Source organism: Papio anubis, chromosome 20, assembly GCF_008728515.1.
Source record: "Papio anubis isolate 15944 chromosome 20, Panubis1.0, whole genome shotgun sequence".
Classification (NCBI taxonomy): Eukaryota; Metazoa; Chordata; class Mammalia; order Primates; family Cercopithecidae; genus Papio; species Papio anubis.
This window is the reverse complement of record NC_044995.1, coordinates 38,163,787-38,187,682: the sequence shown is the minus strand read 5'-3', so window position 1 is coordinate 38,187,682 and position 23,896 is coordinate 38,163,787. Positions and strand designations below refer to the sequence as shown.

The 23,896-nt window shown below is 56.1% G+C and overlaps 1 protein-coding gene across 2 annotated transcripts; it reads left to right on the top strand.

Moving 5' to 3' along the window:
* Window positions 1-6,869: 6,869 nt before the first annotated feature.
* Window positions 6,870-23,453, top strand: NANOS3 (nanos C2HC-type zinc finger 3). 2 transcript variants are annotated; one of them, XR_004180364.1, is made up of 2 exons: window positions 6,870-7,106; window positions 23,139-23,453. XR_004180364.1 is itself a non-coding variant. In XM_003915023.5 (2 exons), exons 1-2 carry the CDS (start codon window positions 20,270-20,272, stop codon window positions 23,198-23,200), a joined length of 612 nt encoding a protein of 203 aa, XP_003915072.3. In that variant the 5' UTR covers window positions 19,396-20,269; the 3' UTR covers window positions 23,201-23,453. The 2 variants fall into 2 exon arrangements, 1 of the variants encoding a protein (XP_003915072.3); XM_003915023.5 differs by lacking the exon at window positions 6,870-7,106 and adding an exon at window positions 19,396-20,819.
* The last annotated feature ends 443 nt before the right edge of the window (window positions 23,454-23,896 follow it).

Here is a 23,896-nt window from a genome sequence, read left to right as displayed (position 1 = left end):
ACTGCAACCTCTGCCTCCCGGGTTCAAGCGATTCTCCTGCCTCAGCCTCCCGAGTAGCTGGGATTACAGGCATGTACCACCACACCTGGCTAATTTTTGTATTTTTAGTAGAGACAGGGTTTCACCATGGTGGCCAGGCTGGTCTCGAACTCCTGACCTCAGGTATCCACCCTCCTCGGCCTCCCAAAGTGCTGGGATTACAGGCGTGAGTCACTGCGCCCAGCTGCCATTACTTTCAAGAATAGCTGCATTTCAGGCTCTCAGTAGCCACATGTGACCAGTAATAACGTCATTGGAAAATGCAGTCCAGACAGGCCCGAGTCCTGCCCTTGTGTGACTCATGTCACTCACCTATCCCTAATCCCAGCTCTGTTGGATCCTATCTTTATTGAAAAAAACAATTTTTTTTTTTTTTTTTTTTTTTTCTAGACAGGGTAGAATGCAGTGATGTGATCATGGGCTCACTGCAGCCTCCACCTCTGGAGCTCAACCAATCCTCTCACTTCTGCCTCCGAGTAGCTGGGACCACACGCGTACACCACCACGCCCAGCTAATTTTTTAAATTTTTTGTAGAGGCGGGATGCAGTGGCTCATACCTATAATCCCAGCACTTTGGGAGGCCAAGGCGAGGGAATCACTTGAGGTCAAGAGTTCAAGACTAGCCTGACCAACATGGCGAAACCCCGTTTCTACTAAAAATACAAAAATCAGCTGAGCGTGGTGGCCTGTAATCCCAGCTGAGGCAGGGAATGGCTTAAACCTGGGAGCTGAAGCCATTCAGCTCAGCTGGAGGCTGAGGCAGGAGAATGGCTTAAACCTGGGAGCTGAAGATTGCAATGAGCCGAGATCATGCCACTACACTCCAGCCTGGGCGACAGAGTGAGACTCCATCTCGAAAAACAAAATAAAATAAAATAATAAAACCCTTGGTTGGGCAAGGTGGCTCATGCTTGTAATCCCAACATTTTGGGAGGCTGAGGAGGGTGGATCATTTGAGCCCAGTAGTTTGAGATCAGCCTGAGCAACATAGTGAGACACTGTCTCTACAAAAAAAATTAAAAATTAGCCAGGTGTGGTGGTGTGTGCCAGGAGTCCCAGCTAGTTGGGAAGCTGGGGTGGGAAAATTGCCTAAACCCAGGTTGAAGCCTCAGTGGCCTAGGACTGTGCTACTGAACTCCAGCCTGAGCAACAGAGCAAGATCCCATTTCTAAAAAACAAATCAAACAAACAAAAACCCCTAAGCCTTGTCATCATACTTAAATCCAAACTCCTTACTGATCAAGTCCCTACAAGACGTCACCTCCTCAACAGCCTTCCCGGATTGCACTTTATCCTCCAGGCTGGGCCTTTGCTCTCCGCACTGAAAAGTCTTCATTGTAATTGGCTAGCTACATGACTAGCCCCCTGCCAGATGGTGGCAGGCAAGCTCCAAGTCTGTTTTGTCCCTCCCCCACTTCCCATCACCTCCCCCAACACACGTGCCAGGGACATAGTGATTATTAATGCATTAATTCACTAGATATTGATTAAGGGCCTTTCTTAAGTTCTCCAGCAGTGATGAAGACAAACATTGTAGGCTGGGCACGGTGGCTCACGTCTGTCATCCCAGCACTTTGGGAGACTGAGGCATAAGGATCGCTTGAACCCAGGAGTTTGAGACCACCCTGGGCAACAAAGTGAGACCCCTCAATCTCTCCAAAAAAAAAAAAAAAAAAAAAAAAAAGACAACACCTATTGTGCTGGCAGAGCTGACAATCGAGTACAGGAGACAGATAAGAAACAAGATGCGTAGTGAAGCATGTAGCCTGTTGAAAGGTGACAGGGCTGTGAGAAATAAAGAGGAGAAACCAAGATGGGTGCAATTTTGAAATAGGGGAGTCGGCCGGGTTCGGTGGCTCCATCTGTAATTCCAGCACTTTGGGAGGCTGAGGTGGGTGGATTGCCTGAGCTCAGGAGTTTGAGACCAGCCTGGGTAACATGGTGAAACCTTGTCTCTCCTAAAAATACAAAAAAAATTAGCCGGGCATGGTGGTGGGTGCCTGTAATCCCAGCTACTCGGGAGGCTGAGACAGAAGAATCACTTGAACCCGAGAAGTGGAGGTTGCAGTGAGCTGAGAGCGTGCCACTGCACTCCAGCCCGGGTAAGAGAGCAAGACTCCGTCTAAAAAAAAATTAAAAAAAAAAAAAAGAGGGTAGTCAGGGAAACTCACTGGGGAGGTGATACCTGAGCAGAGATCTGAAGGAGTGAAGGGGAAAGATGTGAGAATCGGGGGACAGTAAGTCCCTGGCAGAAGAAGCAGCTTGTGCAAAGGCTGGGAGGCTGGACCGTGCCTGGTGTATTTGAGACATGGTCTAAGGAGGTCTGGAATGGAGTGAATGAGGGAGGGAGTAGAGAGGGCGAGGCAGAGAGGAGACAGGAGAGATTGTGCAAAGCCTTCTGGGTCCTGGGGAGGACTTTGGCTTTTGTTCTGATTAAGGTGGGAGCCATTGAGGGTTCTGAGGGGAGGAGGGACTGGACCTGACTTGGGTGTTAACAGGCGCCCCCCGCACCGCTCCCCCCGGCCCCGCTGCTGTGGTGGGGAGGGGCAAACAGGGGTTTGGGGGTATGGGGACAGACTGTCGAGGGCTGCAAGGCATGCAGAGAGGTGGCAACTGCAGTAATTCTGGGGAGAGATGATGGGAGCCGGTGACTAGGGTGGCGTCATGGAGAAGGCAGGATTCTGGATGTATTAGACCGGACAGTAACCAGCCTGGGCGCGGTGGCTCATGCCTATAATCCCAGCACTTTAAAAGGCCGAGACGGGTGGATTGCTTGAGTCTAGGAATTCGAGACCAGCCTGGGCAACATCGCAAGACCCATCTCTACTAAAAACACAAAAAAATTAGCCAGGCGTGGTGGCAGGTGCCTGCAGCCCCAGCTATTTGGGAGGCTGAAAGAAATCCGGGAGGCGGAGGATACAGTGAGCAGAGATCGTGCCACTGTACTCCAGCCTGGGCGACAGAGCCAGACCCTGTTTCAAAAAAACAAAAAAAAGCGCACAGTAACCAAAATTGTTAATGGGTTGCATCTGTTAATAAAGGTTTTTGTCTGAGCAGCTGGGAGGATGGAGCCGCCATTTCCGGAGACCGGGAAGATGGCGGGAGAAGATGGTTTGCGGTTGAGGAAATAAGCTCCAAGCCCAGGGCTTCGTTCTGGTCCTGGAGTGTCCCTGCCCAGACTCCGGTGGGGTGCGGAGGTAAGCACTCACACGGCCTAGGCTTTGCCTCCTCGGGGCTTTCTCTCAGTCGATGACTGAGTGTGCAAGCTACACCCACATCTGAGTACACAGGGGCAGTACCCAAGACCCCCTGACACATCCACCCAGTATCCAATGGCCACAGCCTTGGGGGACTTCGGGGGCTGGAGTTCCGGGCTGATGGAGTTGAGAAGGGCTGCCTGACTCTCACACCCACCTTGGGTCCCCACGGAGACCCCCAAGGGGACAAGAGGTGAAAACTCCCAGGGAGAGGTTCAGGAAGAGCTGCTGGTGTGTCGCAGCCCTGGGCTCCCCCTATGAGTCAGCACTGGCAGGGGCCCCAGGAACTGGGGACCGGGGTTGTGTAGGGAGGAGGGCAGTTCCCACGCCCTAAGGCGTCTGGGGCGCTGGGGCTTCCCCCACCGCTCCTCCCATCCTGTGCTGGGCTCTGGGGATCTTCAGAGGAGTCTGGGGGGTGAGAAGCCCAGGGCGGATTGGCCACTGGGCCAGGATCCAGGAATCCTCTCTCCTGGTCTGACCCAGTTCTGGAATGCAGAGGCCGCCCGCCCTGGCAAATGCGTTGCAGCAAGAAGGAGAGTTAGACGTAGAGAAACACCGAGTGAGTTGGACATTTGTGGGGACGGCAGTTCTAGGGGGCTTTATTTAAGAAGGGGCCCTTCCTTCTGGGGCCTCTGCATTTGGGCAGCGGAGGCTCCAGCCTGGGGTGTCCAGGCAGAGTCCTCAGCTACCGTGGAGTAGGAGGTGGCGGGGAGGAGACTGCGCTGAGAGCTGAGATCAGTCCCGCCGGCCCCTACAGCTGGGAGGGCGCTGGACTTTGCTGCCCCCTGCTGGTGGCTGCAGGAAATTCAGCGGGCCGGACAGCTGGCCGGTCCTGGAGACCAGACAGGGGGAAAAGGCCTCGCACAAAAAGAATTCCAGCTCTGCCTTTTTTTTTTTTTTTTTTTTTTTTTTTGAGACGGCGTCTCGCTCTGTGGCCCAGGCTGGAGTGCAGTGGCGCGATCTCGGCTCACTGCAACCTCCGCCTCCTAGGTTCAAGCGATTCTTCTGCTTTAGCCTCCTGAGTAGCTGGGATTATAGGCGCGTGCCACCACGCCCGGCTAATTTTTGTATTTTTAGTAGAGACGAGGTTTCACCGTGTTGGTCAGGCTGGTCTCGAACTCCTGACCTCGTGATCCGCCCGACTCGGCCTCCCAAAATGCTGGCATTACAGGCGTGAGCCACCGCGCCTGGCCCCAGCTCTGCCTCTTACAGGCGGTGCCACCTTGGGCAAGGGCAGCCCCCGTTTGGGCCTCGGTTGCCCATCTGTGGAAATGGCAGTATTCACTTCATTGGCTTGCTGGGAAGAGTCTGAGATGATGATAGGCCCTTCTGGGACCAGGAAGAAGGTTCCAAAATACAGTTGGGGAGAACTCTACCCTGGGCCCCCACCCCTCTAGATAAATAGAATAGTCCCTGCCTCAGAGGTTGCCCTGGTCTGGATGGGAGATGAAGTTTATACATTTCTATGGATGGATGGATGATTGAATGAATAAATGTGAATGTTGAGTATTCCAGAGCAAGTCCCTCCCCAACCCCCTCCACCTCTTTTTCTAAGAGAGGAACTCCTTCCCCATTACCCTTTTTTTTTAGAGATGAAGTCTCTGTTGCACATGCTGGAGTGCAGTGGCGCGATCACAGCTCATTGCAGCCTTGAACTCCTGGGCTTAAGCGATCCTTTTGCTTCAGCCTCCTACAAGTAGCTGGGACTATAGGCACTCACCACCACACCTGGCTAATTTTTTAAAAATTTTATTTTATTTTTGTAGAGACAGTGTCTCTCTGTGTTGCCCAGGCTGGTCTTGAACTCCTGGCCTCAAGCGATCCTCCTGCCTTGGCCTCCCAAAGTGCTGGGGTTACAGGCTTGGGCCACTGTACCCGGCCCCCTTGCTCCTTTTCTGTAAGAAGGGCTGGCCGGTGGAGGGGGGGAGGGGGCGGGTGGCACAGGAGGGGCATCAACAGAGCTGATTACTCCCCCACCTTATTGAGGTATGATTACTAGATTGCAGTGAACTCTCATTCTCTCCCCTGCAAGTATCTCTCCATCCCCACTCTGGGGAAAGACTTCCTTTGGGAGAGGTTAGGTATAGACTAGGGCTGGCCCCTCTAACCTTTGGTGGGGTTGGGGATGCGGGGAGTGATCCTGGAGACCTCCACTCTCCTGGACCTGGAACCAGACTTTCTGGGCTGAGACCTGAAGGCAGTTGGACGATGTGGGAGGTGAACCTGTCAAGGAGAAACTGAGGCAGGACTGTGGTGGAGGGGGCTGAAAGGAAGGGAGGGGTGCGGTCAGGTGGGGAAGGGCCATGGCCCCATAAGGGTTAAGGCCTGGGCTTGGAAGGGGGGCAGCCAAGGTTTCTCCATCCCCCTCTCAGACTGGGGTAGGGGATAAATAAACAGAATGAGAAATCTGTCAGCTCAGCCCGGGCCAATGGGAGGCTGCCTGGCGCCATGGTTTGCCCTGATGTGACCTTCCTCTACCAGCCGCGGTGGCCACTGCGGGCAGGGGCAGTGTGTGGAGCCTCAGCCAGGGTACGATCATTCCTGCCTTGTGCATGCTCTTATACCTGGGCGGGGCGGGGTGGGGGGGCGGTGTCTCGGGGAGTGTATGAGGGGGTAGTCTGTGCAAGGATCTTTGGGAGATCCGAGGAACCCCATCCTTTGTACAGATGGCATGCGGTCTGTGCACCTGGCCTGTATACATATTTGTCTCACAGTCCCAGGAACACGTCCCCACGTGCCCCTGAATTGTGTGTGTGTCTATGTGGACCCCTGTGTCTCTGGGACCTGCTGGGGGTCTTGTGCATGAGGCTGTTGGTTCTGTTTCTCTGCCTCTGCGACTGGTCCATTTGACCTGAGTGGCTGTGCATATATGTGTGTGTCTGTGAACTTTGTAGATCTGTGTGTGTCTCTATGGGTGTGTTCTGGTTCTATGTGTATATCCATGTGTTATTTTGTGTGTGTCATGGTGTTCCTGTGGCTGTGTACCTGGGGTACTGCGTGTGTATGTTGAGAGGTATATCTCAGGTCTGTGGATACCCCAGTGTGTCTGTGATCTCCTGCGTGTCCGTGTGTCTTGTGTGAGCTGTGTGCGCCCGGGGTTCAGCCGTGTTTTTGTATATTTCGGTTCTAAGGACCTTCCCTCCTGTCCTGGAGTGTCTGTGTATCTTGCATGTGTCTGGTGCCCCCGGGTGTCCCTCTGTGTGTAGCTGGGTTTTATGACCACCCCCGTGCGGCCCGGCACGCCTGTACGTCCCGCCACCCCCTCCCTTGGGTGTGTGTCTCACAGCCCCCTGCACACCGTTCCCTGTGTCTGTGGCCCGCATGCCTTTGTGCGCGTGTGCTCCCCCCCGGCGCCTTTGAGGTCTGCGTGCGTCTGGGTCCCTGCGTGTGCCCGCCCGCGCCTCCGTGTCCCCGATTCCCCCGCGCGGGCCCCGGAGGCTGCGTCTTGTAGACCCACGGGCATCCCCCGAGTGCGTCCCGGTGCGCCTGGCGGGAGGCCTCGGGGCGCGCACGGCCGCGGCTGGACCCACCGCCCGGCGCGGCGCTGGGAGGAGGGAGGGGGCGGCGGCGGGGAGCGCGGGCACGTCACCGAGACAGACAGGCGGGCGGGCGGGAGGCGGCGGCCACGGGTTCGAGCCGGCGCCGGAGCCCCGCGGCCCCCTCCCCCCCCCGCCCACGGCCTAGGGAGCCCCCGCCCGGCCCGGAGCCGCCGAAATGCAATTTCCCGTGCAGGCGCCTCGGGCCCGGGGGGCTTTTCCGGGCGGGTTTTGGAAAGAAGAGGGGGAAATGCGGCGGCGGCCCCAGTGGAGGTGAGCGCGGGCGCCGGGCAGACCGGGAACACGGGCGGGGCGGGGGCCGCCCGCGGGGAGGGGGCGCGGCGGGGCGGGGCGGGACGCGGCCGCAGCCCCCTCGCGCACCTGCTCGCGGCCCCGGGGCGGGCGCCCCGGCCTCTGCGGCCCGGCCCTCCATTGTTGTTGGGGATGGGAAGGGGGGCGGGGAGGCCCCGGCGGCATCTCTGTGTCTGGCCTTTCCGGAGAGGGGGCGTCAGGAGGGTCAGATTCTGCAAAGGGGACAGGCCCCCAAGTCCCCGAGCCGGGGCCGCCAGCGGGAGGGCGAGCGGAGATGCCCCCGCGGGGCGGAGACGTGCGATGGGGGGCGTGGGGACAGTGGCGCCCCGACCGCCCGACACCTGACCGCGCGCGGGGAGGCCACGGGCGGGGCGGCGGCGAGCTTTGTTCTTGGGGGCGCGGGGCGGGTGGGGCGCTCGGAAATTGAATGCCAGGAGAGAGTCCGGCCCGGCGCGCGCGCGTTCGTGAAGGCTGCTCCGGCCAAGTTCATGGGCGCTCGGGCCTGCGGAGACCGATCCCGGCGGGGGCCCCGCTCAGGCCTGGCCGCGGGCTGGGGGTGCTGCAGCTGCGCCGCCTCCGGAAGCCCTGGCGCCCAGCGCGGGCCGCCCCTCCGGCCTGTCATTACCGGCAGCAGCTGCAGGGTATTTACTGGGGCCAAGGTTTGCGAGAAGGAACCCGCCCTCCCAAACTGGCCATAAAAAGGAAAAATGGCCCCGAATCCCACTGCCGGGGAGCCCTTTTAAAGCGACAGGGCGCCTTTCACAGCGACCTGCCCTGGAGGGCAGGTTGGGGGTGGGAGGGTGGAGAAGACACCTCATTGGCTGATAAGGACTGAGAGGTCCCCCCCACCGCCCCACGCTTCGGTTCCCCTCCCCTCATCTCCTTCTTTACCCATTCCACACCCTGGACTGCTGGCAGATGCATGAACCCAGCCACGATTAGATATTCCCAAGGCCCTGGTGGAGACCCCCAAAATCACACGCTATACACAGATGTACAGCACCCCGATTAATACACAGCCCAAAGTGATGCTGACACACACATACAGTCCCCCACAATAACACTGCCACGTGTGTAGACACGTCACCCACAAGGGCTCGGACATCCAGGGATACTGCCCATTGAAAGGCTGCCACACGGAGAAATGGAGCCACCAACGAAGGCGGCTACAACATAGACACCGCCTTTCGCATAACACTGACACACAGAAGTGGGTGTTCACCCACAGAATGTCACTCAGGGTAGCAACGACAAACACAGATCCCTAAAGCCCACCAGTCAGGCACACACAGACTCCGACTCCATTGTTCACAGTACCTGGGACACACAGACATCCATGTGTCCGCCCGAGCAAGTTCACACCTGCACACTCACAGTTACCCACAGTCACCCCCCAACCCTGCCCCCGCCCCACACACATGGTACAAAGCCTGCAGAAACACATCTGACAGCAGGTCACACAAGGTCATCTTTTTAATTTTTATTTACTTATTTATTTATGTAGAGATGGAGTCTCTCTCAGCTGCCCAGGTTGGAATGCCGTGGCACGATCTCCTGGCAAGCAATTATCTTGCCTCAGCCTCCTGAGTAGCTGGGATTACAGGCGTGTACCACCACACCCGGCTAATTTTTGTATTTTTAGTAGAGACAGGGTTTTACCATGTTGGCCAGGCTGGTCTTGAACTCCTGACCTCAGGGGATCCGCCCACCTCAGCCTCCCAAAGTGCTGGGATTACAGGTGTGAGCCGTCGCGCCTGGCCACCGTTTTTTATTTTACTTTTTTTTTTTTTTTTTTTTTTGAGACGGAGTCTTGCTCTGCCGCCCAGGCTGGAGTGCAGTGGCCGGATCTCAGCTCACTGCAAGCTCCGCCTCCCGGGTTCACGCCATTCTCCTGCCTCAGCCTCCCGAGTAGTTGGGACTACAGGCGCCCGCCACCGCGCCCGGCTAGTTTTTTGTATTTTTTAGTAGAGACAGGGTTTCACCGTATTCGCCAGGATGGTCTCGATCTTCTGACCTCATGATCCGCCCGTCTCGGCCTCCCAAAGTGCTGGGATTACAGGCTTGAGCCACCGCGCCCGGCCTTATTTTACTTTTTTTGAGACAGGGTCTCACTCTGCTGCCTAGGCTGGAGTGCAGTGGTGCGATCTAGGCTCACTGCAATCTAGGCCCACCTCCTGGGCTTAAGCACCCCTCCCACCTCAGCTTCCTGAGTAGCTGGGAGTACAGGTGTGCACCACTACACCTGGATAATTTTTGTATTTTTTGTAGAGATGGAGTTTTGCCGGTTGCCCAGGCTCGTCTCGAACTCGTGAGCTCTAGCTGTCCCCCGACCTTGGCCTCCCAGAGCGCTGAGCCACCATGCCTGGCCCAAATTTTTGTTTGTTTGTTTTGTTTTTTGAGACAGGGTTTGGCTCTGTCACCCAGGCTGGAGTTCAGTGGCACGATCATAGCTCTCACTGCAGCCTCAAACTCTCAGGCTCAAGCGATCCTCCCACCTTAGTCTCCCGTGTAGTGGGTCTTAGTAGTCTTGACATATACACATACAGACCATCCCTGCCCAAGAACACAACTGCACACGTGGACACACAGTTGTCCACAGTAAAATGGATCCTCCTAGCCACCCACAATGACACTGTCACCCACAAAGATATATGAGCATGAACCCAGTGGTCATATGCCCATCGTCACCTACCCTGAGGCTTGTTTAGGCACTCGGACACCTGCACATCTACAGTAATACTGACATACACACAGACACAATTAACACATGCACACACACTGGCATGCACAGACTCATGGGGAAATGACACACGGGCAGGCAGAAATCCCCAGAAACCCAATACTCACTGTTTTTTTTTTTTTTTTTTTTTTTTGGGAGACAGAGTCTTGCTTTGTCACCCAGGCTGGAGTGCAGTGGCACGATCTTGGCTCACTGCAATCTCCACCTCCCAGGTTCAAGCGATTCTCCTGCCTCAGCCTCCAGTAGCTGGGATTACAGGTGCCCGCTACCACGCCAAGCTAATTTTTGTATTTTTAGTAGAGATGGGGTTTCACCATGTTGTCCAGGCTGGTCTTGATCTCCTGACCTCAGGTGATTCCGCCCACCTTGGCCTCCCAAAATGTTGGGATTACAGGCGTGAGCCACTGCACCTGGCCCCAGTACTCATTTATCGAGCATCTGTTATGTACCCGGCACTGTTCTAGCACTGGGGATGCAGCTGTGAACAAGAGGGAAATCTGAAAGAGGACAGTGGTTCACGCCTGTAATCTCAGCATTTTGGGAGGCCTAGGTGGCAGAATCACTTGAGACCAGGAGTTAAAAAAAATTAGCTGCGCGTGGTGGTGTGTGCCTATAGTCCCAGGTACTAGGGAGACTGAGGCGGGAGGATCGCTGGAGCCCAGGAGTTTGAGGCTGCAGTGAGCTATGATGGCACCACTGCACTCTAGCCTGGATGACAGCGAGACCTAGTCTCAAAAAAAAAAAAAAAAAAAAGAGTGAAATCCCTGTCCTCCCACACCTGACATTTTAGTGGGGAATGGGATGGGGGGGACACCATGACTGGATGATACAGACTCCAGTCACTCATAGTGACACCAGCAGACATCAGACACCCACGCACACTGGCTCACACGTCGACCTGGAATTATGCACAATTAGCGTGATATACACCCACAGGAACGCTGACATCCACACACAAACAGAAGCCGACAGGAACTCACACACACACGCACACACACACACAACTGGTGGAGAGACAGCCACCTGCTATAGCACACTCCCACCTGGACTTACAGACACCCACAGAACCCCCCAAAATAGCTCAGCAAAGTAGCTTGGACCTGAAGCCCCTATTTATAGACCCATAGAAATATCCTGCAAGATTTCTTGAGGCGGAGCCCACCCTGACCCAGACCCGGGTCACCCAGCACCATAAGCCTCAGTAGAAGTGTCTGAATTTCCCTTATTTAAAATATTTGCTGGCGCTGTGAGCTCGTCATCCAGCATTTTTGGGAGTAAGCCGAGATGGGCGATCATTTGCGTCGGCGATCGAGACCATGCTGGTTACGGGTGAAACCCCGTCTTCATTGCCAGTCACAGGGAAGAAGCCGGCGAGGTGGCGGCGCCAGGTCCCAGTTATGTTGAGCGGAGAATGGCGAATCTCAGGGCGGAAGTTGCAGTGAGCCGAGATTCGCCACGCACTCCAGCCTGGTGACAGAGCAGACTGCCTCAAACAAAAACAAAACAAAACAAAAATATATATATTCTTTTTAAATTTATTTCATTTATTTATTTTTTTTTTTTTTTGAGACGGAGTCTCGCTGTCGCCTCAGGCTGGAGTGCAGTGGCCATCTCAGCTCACTGCAAGCCTCATCTCCGGTTCCTGCCATTCTCCCGCTTCAGCCTCCTCCTGAGTAGTTGGGACTACAGGCGCCCACCACCGCTAATTTTTTGTATTAGTAGAGACGGGGTTTCACTGTGGTCTCGATCTCCTGACCTTGTGATCCGCCCGCCTCGGCCTCCCAAAGTGCTGGGATTACAGGCGTGAGCCACCGCGCCCGGCCTAAATTTATTTTTTGTAGAGACGAGGTCTCCCTGCGTTGCCCAGGCTGATCTTGAACTCCAGGGCTCAAGTGATCCTCCTGCCTCGGCCTCCCAAAGCGCTGGGACTACGGGCGTTTGAGCCACTGCGCCCGGCCTGAATTTTCCTTCAACTTGGCCCCTCCATAGTCCCCAGTCCCAATCCTGGAGAAGCCAGAACCTCCTCGCCTTCCCCAATCCTGGCCTCACATCTGGCAGGCCTGGGAAGGAAGCTGGGCTCCTAGCCCACCCACCGCCCATGGGCTGGGTGGGACAGAGGAGCCCCTTGTCTGAGGACCCCTGGCATGAAAGACTCCCGCAGCTGCAAAGGAAGTGGGGGAGACGGCCTGCGGAGGGCGGGACCTGAGGGAGCCCACGCAGGTATCACTGAAATGAGGCACCCTTGCTTGCCAGTCTAGACAGCCTGGGCCATCACCGTGACCCCGCGGAGACCCCCAGAGGGCTCTTCGTGTCGCTGGAACCCCCATAATGGGCTCTTTGTCTGCCAGGTCCTGACCACCTCCTCCCCCGTGTCCGCCTTCCAGGCCCAAGTACACACACATGCACACACAGTTACATACAACAAACAGACACACAGGAGGATATATATAGGAACTCATGCGGGGAACGTACATAGATACACCCCCAACCCCCACGCACCAAAGTTCAGGGTTTGGGATCGAGAGGAGACAGCCTGTCACCTCCCACCCTGAGGGACTTCAAAGTTAAGACTTCAAGAATCACGGGCAGGACACACGGGCCACCAGACACCCCTGGGAACTTGGAGACGCTGACCTTCTAGCCACGCCCACCTTATTCTTCAACTTTTTTCTTTTTTTCTTTTTTTTTTTTGAGACAAGGCCTGGGCTAGAGTGCAGTGGAGCAACTGTGTCTCACTCACTGCAGCCTTGACTTGCCTGGCTTCCGTGATCCTCCCACCTCAGCCTCCCAAATAGCTGGGACTACAGACGCGCACCACCATGCCCGGCTAAGTTTTTGTATTTTTAGTTGAGCCAGGGTTTCATCATGTTGCTCAGGCTGGTCTTGAACTCCTGGGCTCAGACAATCTTCCTGCTTTGGCCTCCCAAAGCAGTGGGATGACGGGCATGAGCCACCGTGCCCAGCCTTGTTCTTCACGGTAGAGCTGCCTCCATCCATCCATCCGTCCATCACTTGCTCATCTGCCTCTGCTAGGACCTCTCACCTCTGACTCTGATCCCCCTGACCTGCGCCAGCTGCCCTGTACCTTGCTGGTGCTAAGTGTGGGGGTGGGGGGCAGGGCCCTGGGATAGTGTGGCTTTTTTTTTTTTAGTTTTTGAGACAGAGTCTCACTCTTGTCACTCAGGCTGTAGTGCAGTGGCTTGATCTCGGTACACTGCAAACTCTGCCTCCCGGGTTCAAGCAATTCTCGTGCCTCAGCCTCCCAAGTAGCTGGGACTACAGGTGTGCACCGCCATGCCCGGCTACTTTTTTTTTCTTTTTCTTTTTTTGTATTTTTAATAGAGATGCGGTTTCACAATGTTGGCTAGGCTGGTCTTGAACTCCTGACCTCAAGTGATCTGTCCACCTTGGCCTCCCGAAGTGCTGGGATTACAGGCATGAGCCACCATGCCCAGCCAATAACGTGGCTTTTAGAGGGCCATCCCCCACACCCCACTTATCCCCAGCTGCCCTGGCCAGAAAGACCCTTCCAGCTGCACTGGGGCCAGGTGAGGGGTCCCAGGAACCCTGCACCAAGGCTCAGGATCACAAGCGGGAGGAGACAGTTTGTCACCTCCCACTCTGAGGGACTTCAAAGTCAGACCAGCAGACAGTTGCAGCGAGACAAGCGGACTCCCTCAGGGGACAGGAGGGGACAGGCACCACAGTCGCCAGTCACAGACAGGGGAGATGGGGAGTAAACAGCCAGACACACATACAGGCAGATTCAGACAGTTCAAAGCAGGTGCACAGGCCGGGCCAAAGACCCAGACCGATAACGGATGTGTGAGGGGCGTAGTCCGACCCAGACAGATGATCCTGGGACGACCAAGAGACAGGTGGATCCAGACGGACAAGGAGGGCCAGAAACCTGCACCGACCACAGGCAAAGAAGGGAGATAGTCAGACCCAGGGTTGGGGCTGCCAGCCTCCTGTCGCCCCAGCCCCAGCTTCCTGGCCTTCAAGACCAGACCCCTCCTCCACCATGGTCTTGTGTCTTGTCTGAGGGAGAAACCTTATAGGGAACAGCCTCATTGGCAGTTCAAGGCCAGAGCCCTCAGAGGGAGGAGTGGGAGGCAGAGAGGACACACAGCAAGTGTCTGGGGAACCCCCTCCAACATAGCCGGAATGTCTCCTGCCTGATGACCCCCCACCCCCAACATTACAGCTGTTCACAGTCATCAAGAAGAAATTCGGGTGGGAAGAGGTGGCTCACGCCTGTAATCCCAGAACTTTGGGAGGACCAGGAGTTCACGACCAGCCTGGGCAACATAATGAGACCTCATTTCTTTCTTTTTTGAGACGGAGTCTCGCTCTGTCACCCAGGCTGGAGTGCAGTGGCGCGATCTTGGCTCACTGCAAGCTCCGCCTCCCGGGTTCACACCATTCTCCTGCCTCAGCCTCCCGAGTAGCTGGGACTACAGGCGCCCGCCACCATGCCCAGCTAATTTTTTTTGTATTTCAGTAGAGACGGGGTTTCATCGTGTTAGCCAGGATGATCTCGATCTCCTGACCTCGTGATCCGCCCGCCTTGGCCTCCCAAAGTGCTGGGATTACAGGTGTGAGCCACTGCGCCTGGCCAATGAGACCTCATTTCTACAGAATTTTGTTTGTTTGTTTTTGTTTTAAACTAGCCAGGCCAGGCACCTGTGATCCCAGCTACTCGGGAGGCTAAGGTGCAAAGAATGGTTGAGCCTAGGAGGTCGAGGCTGCAGTGAGCTGTGATTGTGCCATTGCACTCCAGCCTGGGCGACAGAGCGAGACTCCGTCTCAAAACAAAACAAAAGAGAGAGAATAAAGATTTTTCTTTTTTAAAGAAACGGGGGCCAGCTGGGTGCAGTGGCCAACATTACAGCTGTTCACAGTCATCAAGAAGAAATTCGGGTGGGAAGAGGTGGCTCACGCCTGTAATCCCAGAACTTTGGGAGGCCCAGGAGTTCGCGACCAGCCTGGGCAACATAATGAGACCTCATGTCTTTCTTTTTTTTTTTTTTTTTTGAGACGGAGTCTCGCTCTGTCCTGGGGAACAGGTCAAAAGCGACGGGGCTCCAAGGGGCAGTAATGCTTATAATCCCAGCACTTTGGGAGGCCCAGGAGTTGGAGACCAACCTGGCCAACATGGTGAAACCCCGTCTCAACTAAAAATACAAAAATTAGCTGGGCATAGTGGTAGGTGCCTGTAGTCCCAGCTACCTGGGGGGGCTGAGGCAGGAGAACTGCTTGAACCCGGGAGGTGGAGATTACGGTAGGCGGATATGGCGCCAGTGCACTTCAGCCTGGGCGACAGAAAGAAAAAAGCCTGGGCCATCACCGGGTGACCCCACGGAGATCCCCAGAGGGCTCTTAGTGTCGCTGGAATCCCCATAATGGGCTCTTTGTCTGCCAGGTCCTGACCACCTCCTCCCCCTTGTCCCCCTTCCAGGCCCTCCCCCCAAAAAAAGAGAGGAGAGATGGGGGTCTCACTGTGTTTTCCAGGCTAGCCTCAACTTCTGGGCTCCAGCCATCCTCCTGCCTCCCAACTAGCTGGGGCTACAGGCAAGAACCAAGCTTTTGAGGAACCTTGAGAATTCTGGACTAACAGCCACTCACCTTCCCCTTCCGCAAAATGGGTATATCCTACTCATGGCGTGATGAATGTAGTGTTATCATCAGTAACGTAATTATTAATACCTGTGCTCCCAACTCACTCTCCTTCCCAAGTCCTAGGCTGTCTCCTACTTAGAATAATGATCCACAAGGCACGGGACCGGCCACCTCCCTCGGAAGGGCCTGGACACCTGGGGGTGGGGGTGGCGGTGGCGGATACAGAGGAGCCGATCAGGGGCCCCCGCACTCCATAGCCCGAATGGGAGGGCCTGCTGGACGCGGCGGATGAGCTGCGAGGGAGGGCGCCCCACTCCGGGTCCAGACAGAGGGGTGGGAACGTGACCCCGACCCGGGGCGGGTGAGAGGGCGGGCTCTGGGGGAAGGGCTCTAGAAGGTGTCGGAGGGCGGGGGGCGGTTCCGGAGGGCGAGTTAGCCGGGTTGGGGCTCTGAGGGGCCCTACGAAGTTCGGTTTGGGGGCGTGCCCGGTCGGGGCGGACCTTAGTAGGGGGCTGGGCTTCGCGGGGGCAGGACGCAGTCCCGGGGCGTCTGTAGAGCAGGCTTTTGTGGAGGGCTCTAAGGGGGCGGGTCCTAGGGGAGCTGGGCTCTTTGAGGACCGGCTTAGGGCCTTGGGGAATGGGCTCCGTGGGAGTCTATATGGGCGGCTTTTAGAGGGAGCGTGTTCTGGGGAACAGGTCAAAAGCGACGGGGCTCCAAGGGGCAGTGCCTGGGGTGGGGCCTTGGCTGGTGCCTCCAGACTGTGGGTGGGGCTCTCGGGGGCGCGGCCTGAGGGGCTGGGCCGGGTCCTGTGGCCGGGACCGTGAGGGGTGTGGTGGGGGGGGGGTGGTTCACACAGCTCGACACACTTGGGGGTCCCTAATCCGCCTTGGGGTTGTGCCCGGCGGTTATTTTGGGCCTCAGTATTCCCCTCGGTGAAATGTCAGGGGCCAGGAAATTACTTATTTTTTGCGACAACGGGGTCTCGCCCTGTCACCCAGGCGGGAATATAGCGGCGCGATCACGGCTCACTGAAGCCTCGAACTCATGGGGTCCAAGCGATCTTCCCATCTCAGCCTCCTAAGTAGCTAAGACTACAGGCTCACTACACCACACCCAGCTAATTTTTTTGTAGGGACAGGAATCTCGCTATGTTGCCCAGTCTGGTCTCCATCTCCTGGGCTCAAAAGATCCTCCCACCTCAGCCTCTCAAAATACTGGAATTACAGGCATGAGCCGCAGCACTCGGCTATGCCTAGGAAATCTGAATGCAGCTTCCTAGGCCGTCTGCAGACCCAGGTCGGGGGCGAAGGCTCTCTCGCCCATCCTGGTCACTGTTTGGCTTGCGGGGCTATGGGATAGGGGTGCGTAGCTGCAGGCCTGGAGGCACCCGGGGGCGGGGGGTGGTCGCCGAACTCTGTGCGATCACTGGAGGAAGGGACTGGGGGTCATTTGAAGGATGAGGAAATGGACAGGGGGCGCCGCAGCCCCTTTTGAGACCCCAGGGGCAGCCCCCACGGGGCTGCGCTGACTCCCGAAGTGCCCGAGTTCAGATGCTGTGCGCACGCGCACGCGGGGCGACCGGCGCCCTCTCTGATCCTCCTGCCTCTCCCCTGTCTAGTGGGGACCCCATAGCACTTGCAAAGTGGAGAGACCTGACGGACCCCCACCCCCAAGTGCCCTACTCCCGCTGTTGTGATTCCTAAACCATCGTGCCCGGAACTCAGTGAAGCTCCAAGAACGTATTACATTGTATTAAAATGGTTTGTTTATCTTCACGTTGCATCAATGCCCTCGGGGCCAGGATCCTTGGTTGCCAGACTTCCCGGGGCCATTTGGAATGCCTCCTCCACCTCGGACTAGCAGTGGCCTTTTGCCTCAGTCTCCCCAGTTGACAAAGGGGGAGGTAATCTGCACCTCCAGGACCACTTTGTGAATTACTTAGGGAGCCGGCTTGAGGCCAGCACTCCCGGGCACTGCTACATCTCCATCCCCATAGCAAAGGCTACATTTTATTTACTATCATTTATATTTGCCTTGTGTTTTTCCCAGATCTAGGTGCAAACAGTTGGCACCTGAAAAGCGGTTGTTGATTTCATGAGAGTCAAGGGGTCCCTTACTCTCTCCTCCTCTCCCCCTTCATCCTCTCTGGTTTTCTGCCACCTACCCCACCCCGACTCCAGCTCCCGGAGAATTTGCCAAGGGTTTGGGGGAACATTCAACCTGTCGGTGAGTTTGGGCAGCTCAGGCAAACCATCGACCGTTGAGTGGACCCTGAGACCTGGACTTGCCATCCTCCTTCCGGTGACTCTAACCTTCCAGATCTAGGGGGGCCAGGGGAGCCCCCAATCCAGCCTGGGCACGTCCCCTCCCCTAGGCCACAGCCAAGGTCACAATCAACATTCATTGTTGTCGGTGGGTTGTGAGGACCGAGGCCAGACCCACCGGGGGATGAATGTCACTGTGGCTGGGCCAGACACGGCTTAAGGGGAATGGGGACTAGGGACAGGACCCCCCCACCCCCAAAGTCACTCAGCCTGTTTTTTGCCCTGACCCCAGCCACTCCTCTTTGGAGAGGAGAGCTGGTGTCTGGGATCTGGATGGACTCTGGCTGGATTTGGGACTAAATATTAGAGGGTTGGGGGTAAACAGGCTGGGGCAGGGCAGCTAAACTCCCCTCTTCTTACTATTATTTATTATTATTTTTTAAGACAGTCTCACTCTGTTGCCCAGGCTGGAGTGCAGTGGCCCAATCTTGGCTCACTGCGACCTCTGCCTCTAGGGTTTGAGTGATTCTCCGGCCTCTGCCTCCCAAGTAGCTGGGACTACAGCCATCTGCCACCACGGCAGGCTAATTTTTGTATTTTTAGTAGAGACGAGATTTCACCGTGTCGGCCAGGCTGGTCTCAAACTCCTGACCTCAAGTAATCCTCCCACCTCGGCCTCCCAAGGTGCTGGGATTACAGGCATGAGCCACTTTGCCTGGCCTAAAATCCCTTTCTGAAACGTGGGTGGTAAGTTCTGCTCCATGGGGTGCCCCATAGTTTTGTTTTTTTAAATTAGAGACAGGATCTCGCTCTTGTCACCCAGGCTGGAGTGCAATGGTGTGATCTTAGCTCACTGCATCCTCTAATAACTGGGGTCAAGTGTTGATCCTCCCGCCTCAGCCTCCCCAGTAGCCGGGACCACTGGCACGCACCCCCACACTCAGCTTATTTCGAAAAAGTGTTTTTGTAGGAGCGGGGTCTCAAAACGTTGTCCAGGCTGGTCTCCAGCTCCTGGGTTCAAGCGATCCTCCCTCGGCCTCTCAAAAATGAGCCGCAGTGCCTGGCCAATAAAAGTTTCTTCAATGAATGGATGGGTGGATGAGGTGTGTAAGCGGCAGAGCCTCTCTCCTCTGTGTCCAAGTCCTGAGTACCCCCTACCCTCCTGAGATCTCATCTGGGGGAGGACAGCTGAGATCTCATCTAGGGGAGGACATTGAAGAGCTGTAGGTACTAGGGGTCCCCTCCTAAGATCCTAACCTGCTATCCCCCACCTCCAGACACCAGAGGATTCTTTCTCAGCCCTCTGCAGCCCCAGCCAGGAAGGGGCTCCCTCCCCAGCCCAGCACCTAGCCTCAGGGGACCCCGGTAACTAGAAAAAGGAGGCAGATCTGGTGCTTTTGGTTGTTGTTTTGTTTTGAGACAAGAGCCTTACTCTGTCACCCAGGCTGGAGTGCAGTGGCTCATCTTGGCTCACTGCAACCTCTGCCTCCTGGGTTCAAGCAGTTCTCCTGCCTCAGCCTCCCGAGTAGCTGGGATCACAGGCGCCCGCCACCATGCCTGGCTGATTTTTTTTTTTTTTTTTTTTGTATTTTTAGTAGAGACAGGGTTTCACCATGTGAGCCAGGCTGGCCTCGAACTCCTGACCTCATGTGATCCGCCCCGTCTTGGCCTCCCAAAGTTTTGAGATTACAGGCATGAGCCACCACACCCAGCCTGGTGCTTGTCTTTATAAATAACTGGATGGGCAGGTGGCTTCACACCTCAGTTTGCTCATCCACTAAATGGGGGTTCCACTAAGACAACCGATGTGAAAACTCTTGGAGGGAGACCAGAGCTTGGGGGTGGGGCATGATCCTTCCCCCTACCCCCGCAACCAGCCCATGAGCCTGGGACCACCACACTCCTTTCAGAGACAGCTGGAGCATCAGCAACCTACCCCCGGACACACACACAAAGAGCCCAGGGGCACCTGGCCACTCCTCCGCCCAGGGGAAGGAAGAAAAAGTGATAAAGAAGTTACTAAGTTAACTTCTTTAAGTTACTGGTAACTGTTAGTCTTTGAGGGTGGGGTTTCCAACCCATTCTGCCCATCCTCCAGTGGGGCTGGAGGGCTAAGGACTCCAAAAGGAGGGGAGTCAGGGTAGCCCCCCAATTCCCTGGAGGTGTGTACATGGGGGTGTGGTGCACATCACTGGGTGTCCCCCCCACACACCCTGTGTCCTGCAGTCCCCCAGCACCGCCAGAGGCCATGCAGCCTCTTGGGAGGTGCCTTAGTGGGGCACCCAGCCCCCCTGTGACAACAAGGAACCTCCCACAGCCTGCTCCTCCCCCTTCACACCCCCTTGGAGGTAAAAGGAGGGTCGGCCAGCCCAGACTCCCAGGCTCCAGAGAGAGGAAGGAAGGGGTAGCAGAGAAGGTTCAGAAAGAGGGAGCTTGCACCAGGCAGGGTTACTTACTTGTCTCTGTGACTTCCTCTACCTGGCACATGCTGCCCAGCTATGGGGACCTTTGACCTGTGGACAGATTACTTGGGTTTGGCACGCCTGGTTAGGGCTTTCAGTGGGAAAGAGGGGCCTGAGACCAGGCTGAGCCCCCAGCCAGAGCCAGAGCCAGTGCTGGAACCAGTGTCAGCGCCGGAGTCAGTGTCAGTGCCGGAGTCAGTATCAGTGCCGGAGTCGGTCCCAGTGCCAGGATCCAAGGATCAGAAGCGCAGCCTGGAGTCCTCGCCAGCTCCCGAACGCCTGTGCTCTTTCTGCAAACACAACGGCGAGTCCCGGGCCATCTACCAGTCCCACGTGCTGAAGGATGAGGCCGGCAGGGTGCTGTGTCCCATCCTGCGGGACTACGTGTGCCCCCAGTGCGGTGCCACGCGTGAGCGTGCCCACACCCGACGCTTCTGCCCGCTTACTGGCCAGGGCTACACCTCCGTCTACAGCCACACCACTCGAAACTCGGCAGGCAAGAAGCTGGTCCGTCCTGACAAGGCGAAGACGCAGGACACAGGCCACCGCCGAGGAGGAGGAGGAGGAGGAGGAGGAGGAGGAGCAGGTGCCTGCACAGGTGGCTGGGGGGACCTGTCCCAGGGTAATGGCTGAGCCCCTCTGTGAAGTAAGATTAGCCCCAGTACCCACCTCCAAGGGTTAGGGGAAGACCTTAGAGAGAGCTTAGAACGGCAGTTTATTTTATTTACTTATTTGTTTATCTTGAGACAGTCTCTTTCTGTTGAACAGGCTGGAGTGCAGTGGCGCCATCTTAGCTCACTGCAATCTCCGTCTCCTGGATTCAAGTGATTCTCCTGCCTCAACCTCCTGAGTAGCTGGGATTATAGGCGGATGCCACTATGCCTGACTAATTGCCACCATGCCCAGCTAAATTTTGTATTTTTAGTAGAGATGGGGTTTCACCATGTTGGCCAGGCTGGTCTCGAACTCCTGACCTGAAGATCCGCCCGCCTCGGCCTCCCAAACTGCTGAGATTACAGGCGTGAGCACCACGTCGAGCCAGTTTATTTGATTTATGTCTTTATGTTGAGACAGTGTCTCTTTCTGTCACCCAGGCTGGACTGCAGTAGCACGATCTTGGCTCACTGCAACCTTGCCTCCTGGGTTCAAGCGATTCTCCTGCCTCAGTCTCCCAAGTAGCTGGAATTACAGGCCTGCACCACTACACTTGGCTTCCCCCCCTGCCCCCCCACCGGTAGAAACAGGGTCTTACTATGTTTCCCAGGCCGGTGTCGAACACGGCTTAGGTGATCCTCCTGCCTAGGCCTCCCAAAATGCTAGGATTACAGGCCTGAGCCACCATGCCTGGCCCCAGTGAGGTTTTATTTGTTTATTTATTTATTTAATATTGTTTTTCCGAGATGGAGTCTTGCTCTGTCACCCAGGCTAGAGAGTGCAGTGGCGCGATCTTGGCTCACCACAACCTCTGCCTCCCGGGTTCAAGCAATTCTTTTGCCTCAGCCTCCTGAGTAGCTGGAATTAGAGGCGCCCACCACTGCGCCCGGCTAATTTTTGTATTTTTAGTACAGAACGGGCTTTCACCATCTTGGCCAGACTGAGTCTCAAACTCCTGACCTGGAGATTCACCTGCCTCGGCCTCCCAAAGTGCTGCGATTACAGGCATGAGCCACCGTGCCTGGCCCCCAGTGAGGTTTTAAAAGAGAAATTCGTTCTAGCAACTTAAATTGTCTTTGAGGAAGTCAGCTAACAGAGGAGGGGCCAGTCTGACTAGGTGTGTTTGGGCACTGCCTCCCCCATCAGACTGTGAGCTCCTGGAGGATAGTGACTGGGAGAGGACCACCCTCCCATCTACTCTCAGACAGCTTTGCAGTGAACATTTGTTAAAGTCATGAAAGGGTCAGATGTGGTGGCTCACACCTGTAATCCCAATACTTTGGGAAGCCAAGGCAGGAGGATCGCTCGAGCCCAAGAGTTTGAGACCAGCCTGAGGCAACATGGTGAAACCCCAAGTCTATAAAAAATTAGCCGGACATGGTAGTATGTTTCTGTAGTCCCAGCTACTTGGGAGGCTGACCAGGGAGGATCGCTTGGGTCCAGGGGGCAGAGGCTGCAGTGAGCTGAGATGGTGCCACTGCACTGCAGCCTGGGCAACACAGCAACACCCTGTCTTTAAAAAAAAGAAAAAAAAAAGAAAGCGCTGAGGGCGGTGGCTCACGCCTGTAAACCCAGTACTTGGGGAAGCTGAAGCAGGTGGATCACCTGAGGTCAGCAATTCAAGACCAGCCTGGCCAACATGGTGAAACCCCGTCTCTACTAAAAATACAAAAAATTAATGGCGTGGTGGCATGCGCCTGTAATCCCTGCTACTCGGGGAGGCTGAGACAGGAGAATCGCTAGAACCCGGGAGGTGGAAGTCGCAGTGAGCTGAGATCACATTACTGCACTCCAGTCTGGGCGACAGAGTGAGACTCCCTCTCAAAAAAGAAAAAAAGCGTGAAAGACTGCCTCCAGGAGACGATAGTGTTCCCTGTGAGGTTTGATGCTGTCCCACTGGGAGACGCTGGAGGCTAAAAGGACTTAGGGAAGATGGTGTCCTGCCGCCAGCCTTTATGATTAACAACTTCTGGGAGTAACAGATCCGGGGACCCCCCCCCGCCAGAGCTCGGCGGCCACGAGAGGGCACCACGGTCGCAGAATCGGAACTCCGGCGCTTTGTCTCGGGCTCTGGGTCCCAGCGGGGCCGCCCGGCGGAGCCAGAGACGTCACGGGGTCGCTGTCTCCGGAGCAGCCACTGGGTGGCGCCAGAGGCCCAGCAGCCCCGGAGGCCGAGTCCGTGGGCAACTTGGGGAGCATTGAGTCATCGTGGCCTGTGATTAAGCATTTCTCTCCCTCCCCCCTCCGCTAGGTTTCAGAGGTGCCGGGAAGTCTGAGCCTTCGCCCTCCTGCTCTCCCTCCATGCCCACCTAAGAGGCCGCCTACACCTGGGCAAGAGCACCCGGGCTCCGCTGGATTTCCAGGAAGACCCACCCTATGAGGACCACTCCCACTCCCAGACCCTCCCCCCAGGCCGAGAGTGAGCCCTGGGGATGGCCTGGGGTTGGCGAGGCAACAGCTGAAATCGCCCGTCCTTGGAGACCCTGCCCTTTGTGCCATCTGCCATCTCCCCATAGCTGGGCATCCAGTCAGCACTCAATAAATGCTTATGAATGGATCAACAACAGACAAGGCCTGGTCTTGGGGCAAGGTGTAGTGTGAACATTGCTGGGAGTCCTGTACCTAGATCTCCCTTTCCTCTTCTTTGAGTTTCAGCACCGTAGGGCGCTGGGGTGAGCTGCTTTGTGCAGAGAAACAGGAGTGGGTCCTTGGGGTAGCTGAGGGGGTTCCGGCACCTTGAAGCCAGATCGACATCATGAGACCCTTTCTGTGGACATTTGGTCTTTCAGTCACCCCCTGCACTAACATGCAAGATGGGTGGACTCCTCCCATCCCGCCCCCAGCTCCGTACTGGAGATGGGGGCTTCATTTGAGGAAGAAATTGACGGACAACTAGATGGAGCCCCCCCCGCATCCTCCTCACTAAGGAAGGTGAATGGTTATGTCACCATGGATGCCCCAGTGACAAGCCAGGCAGTTTAGAGCAAGGGAGGAACAATTAGGGGGCAG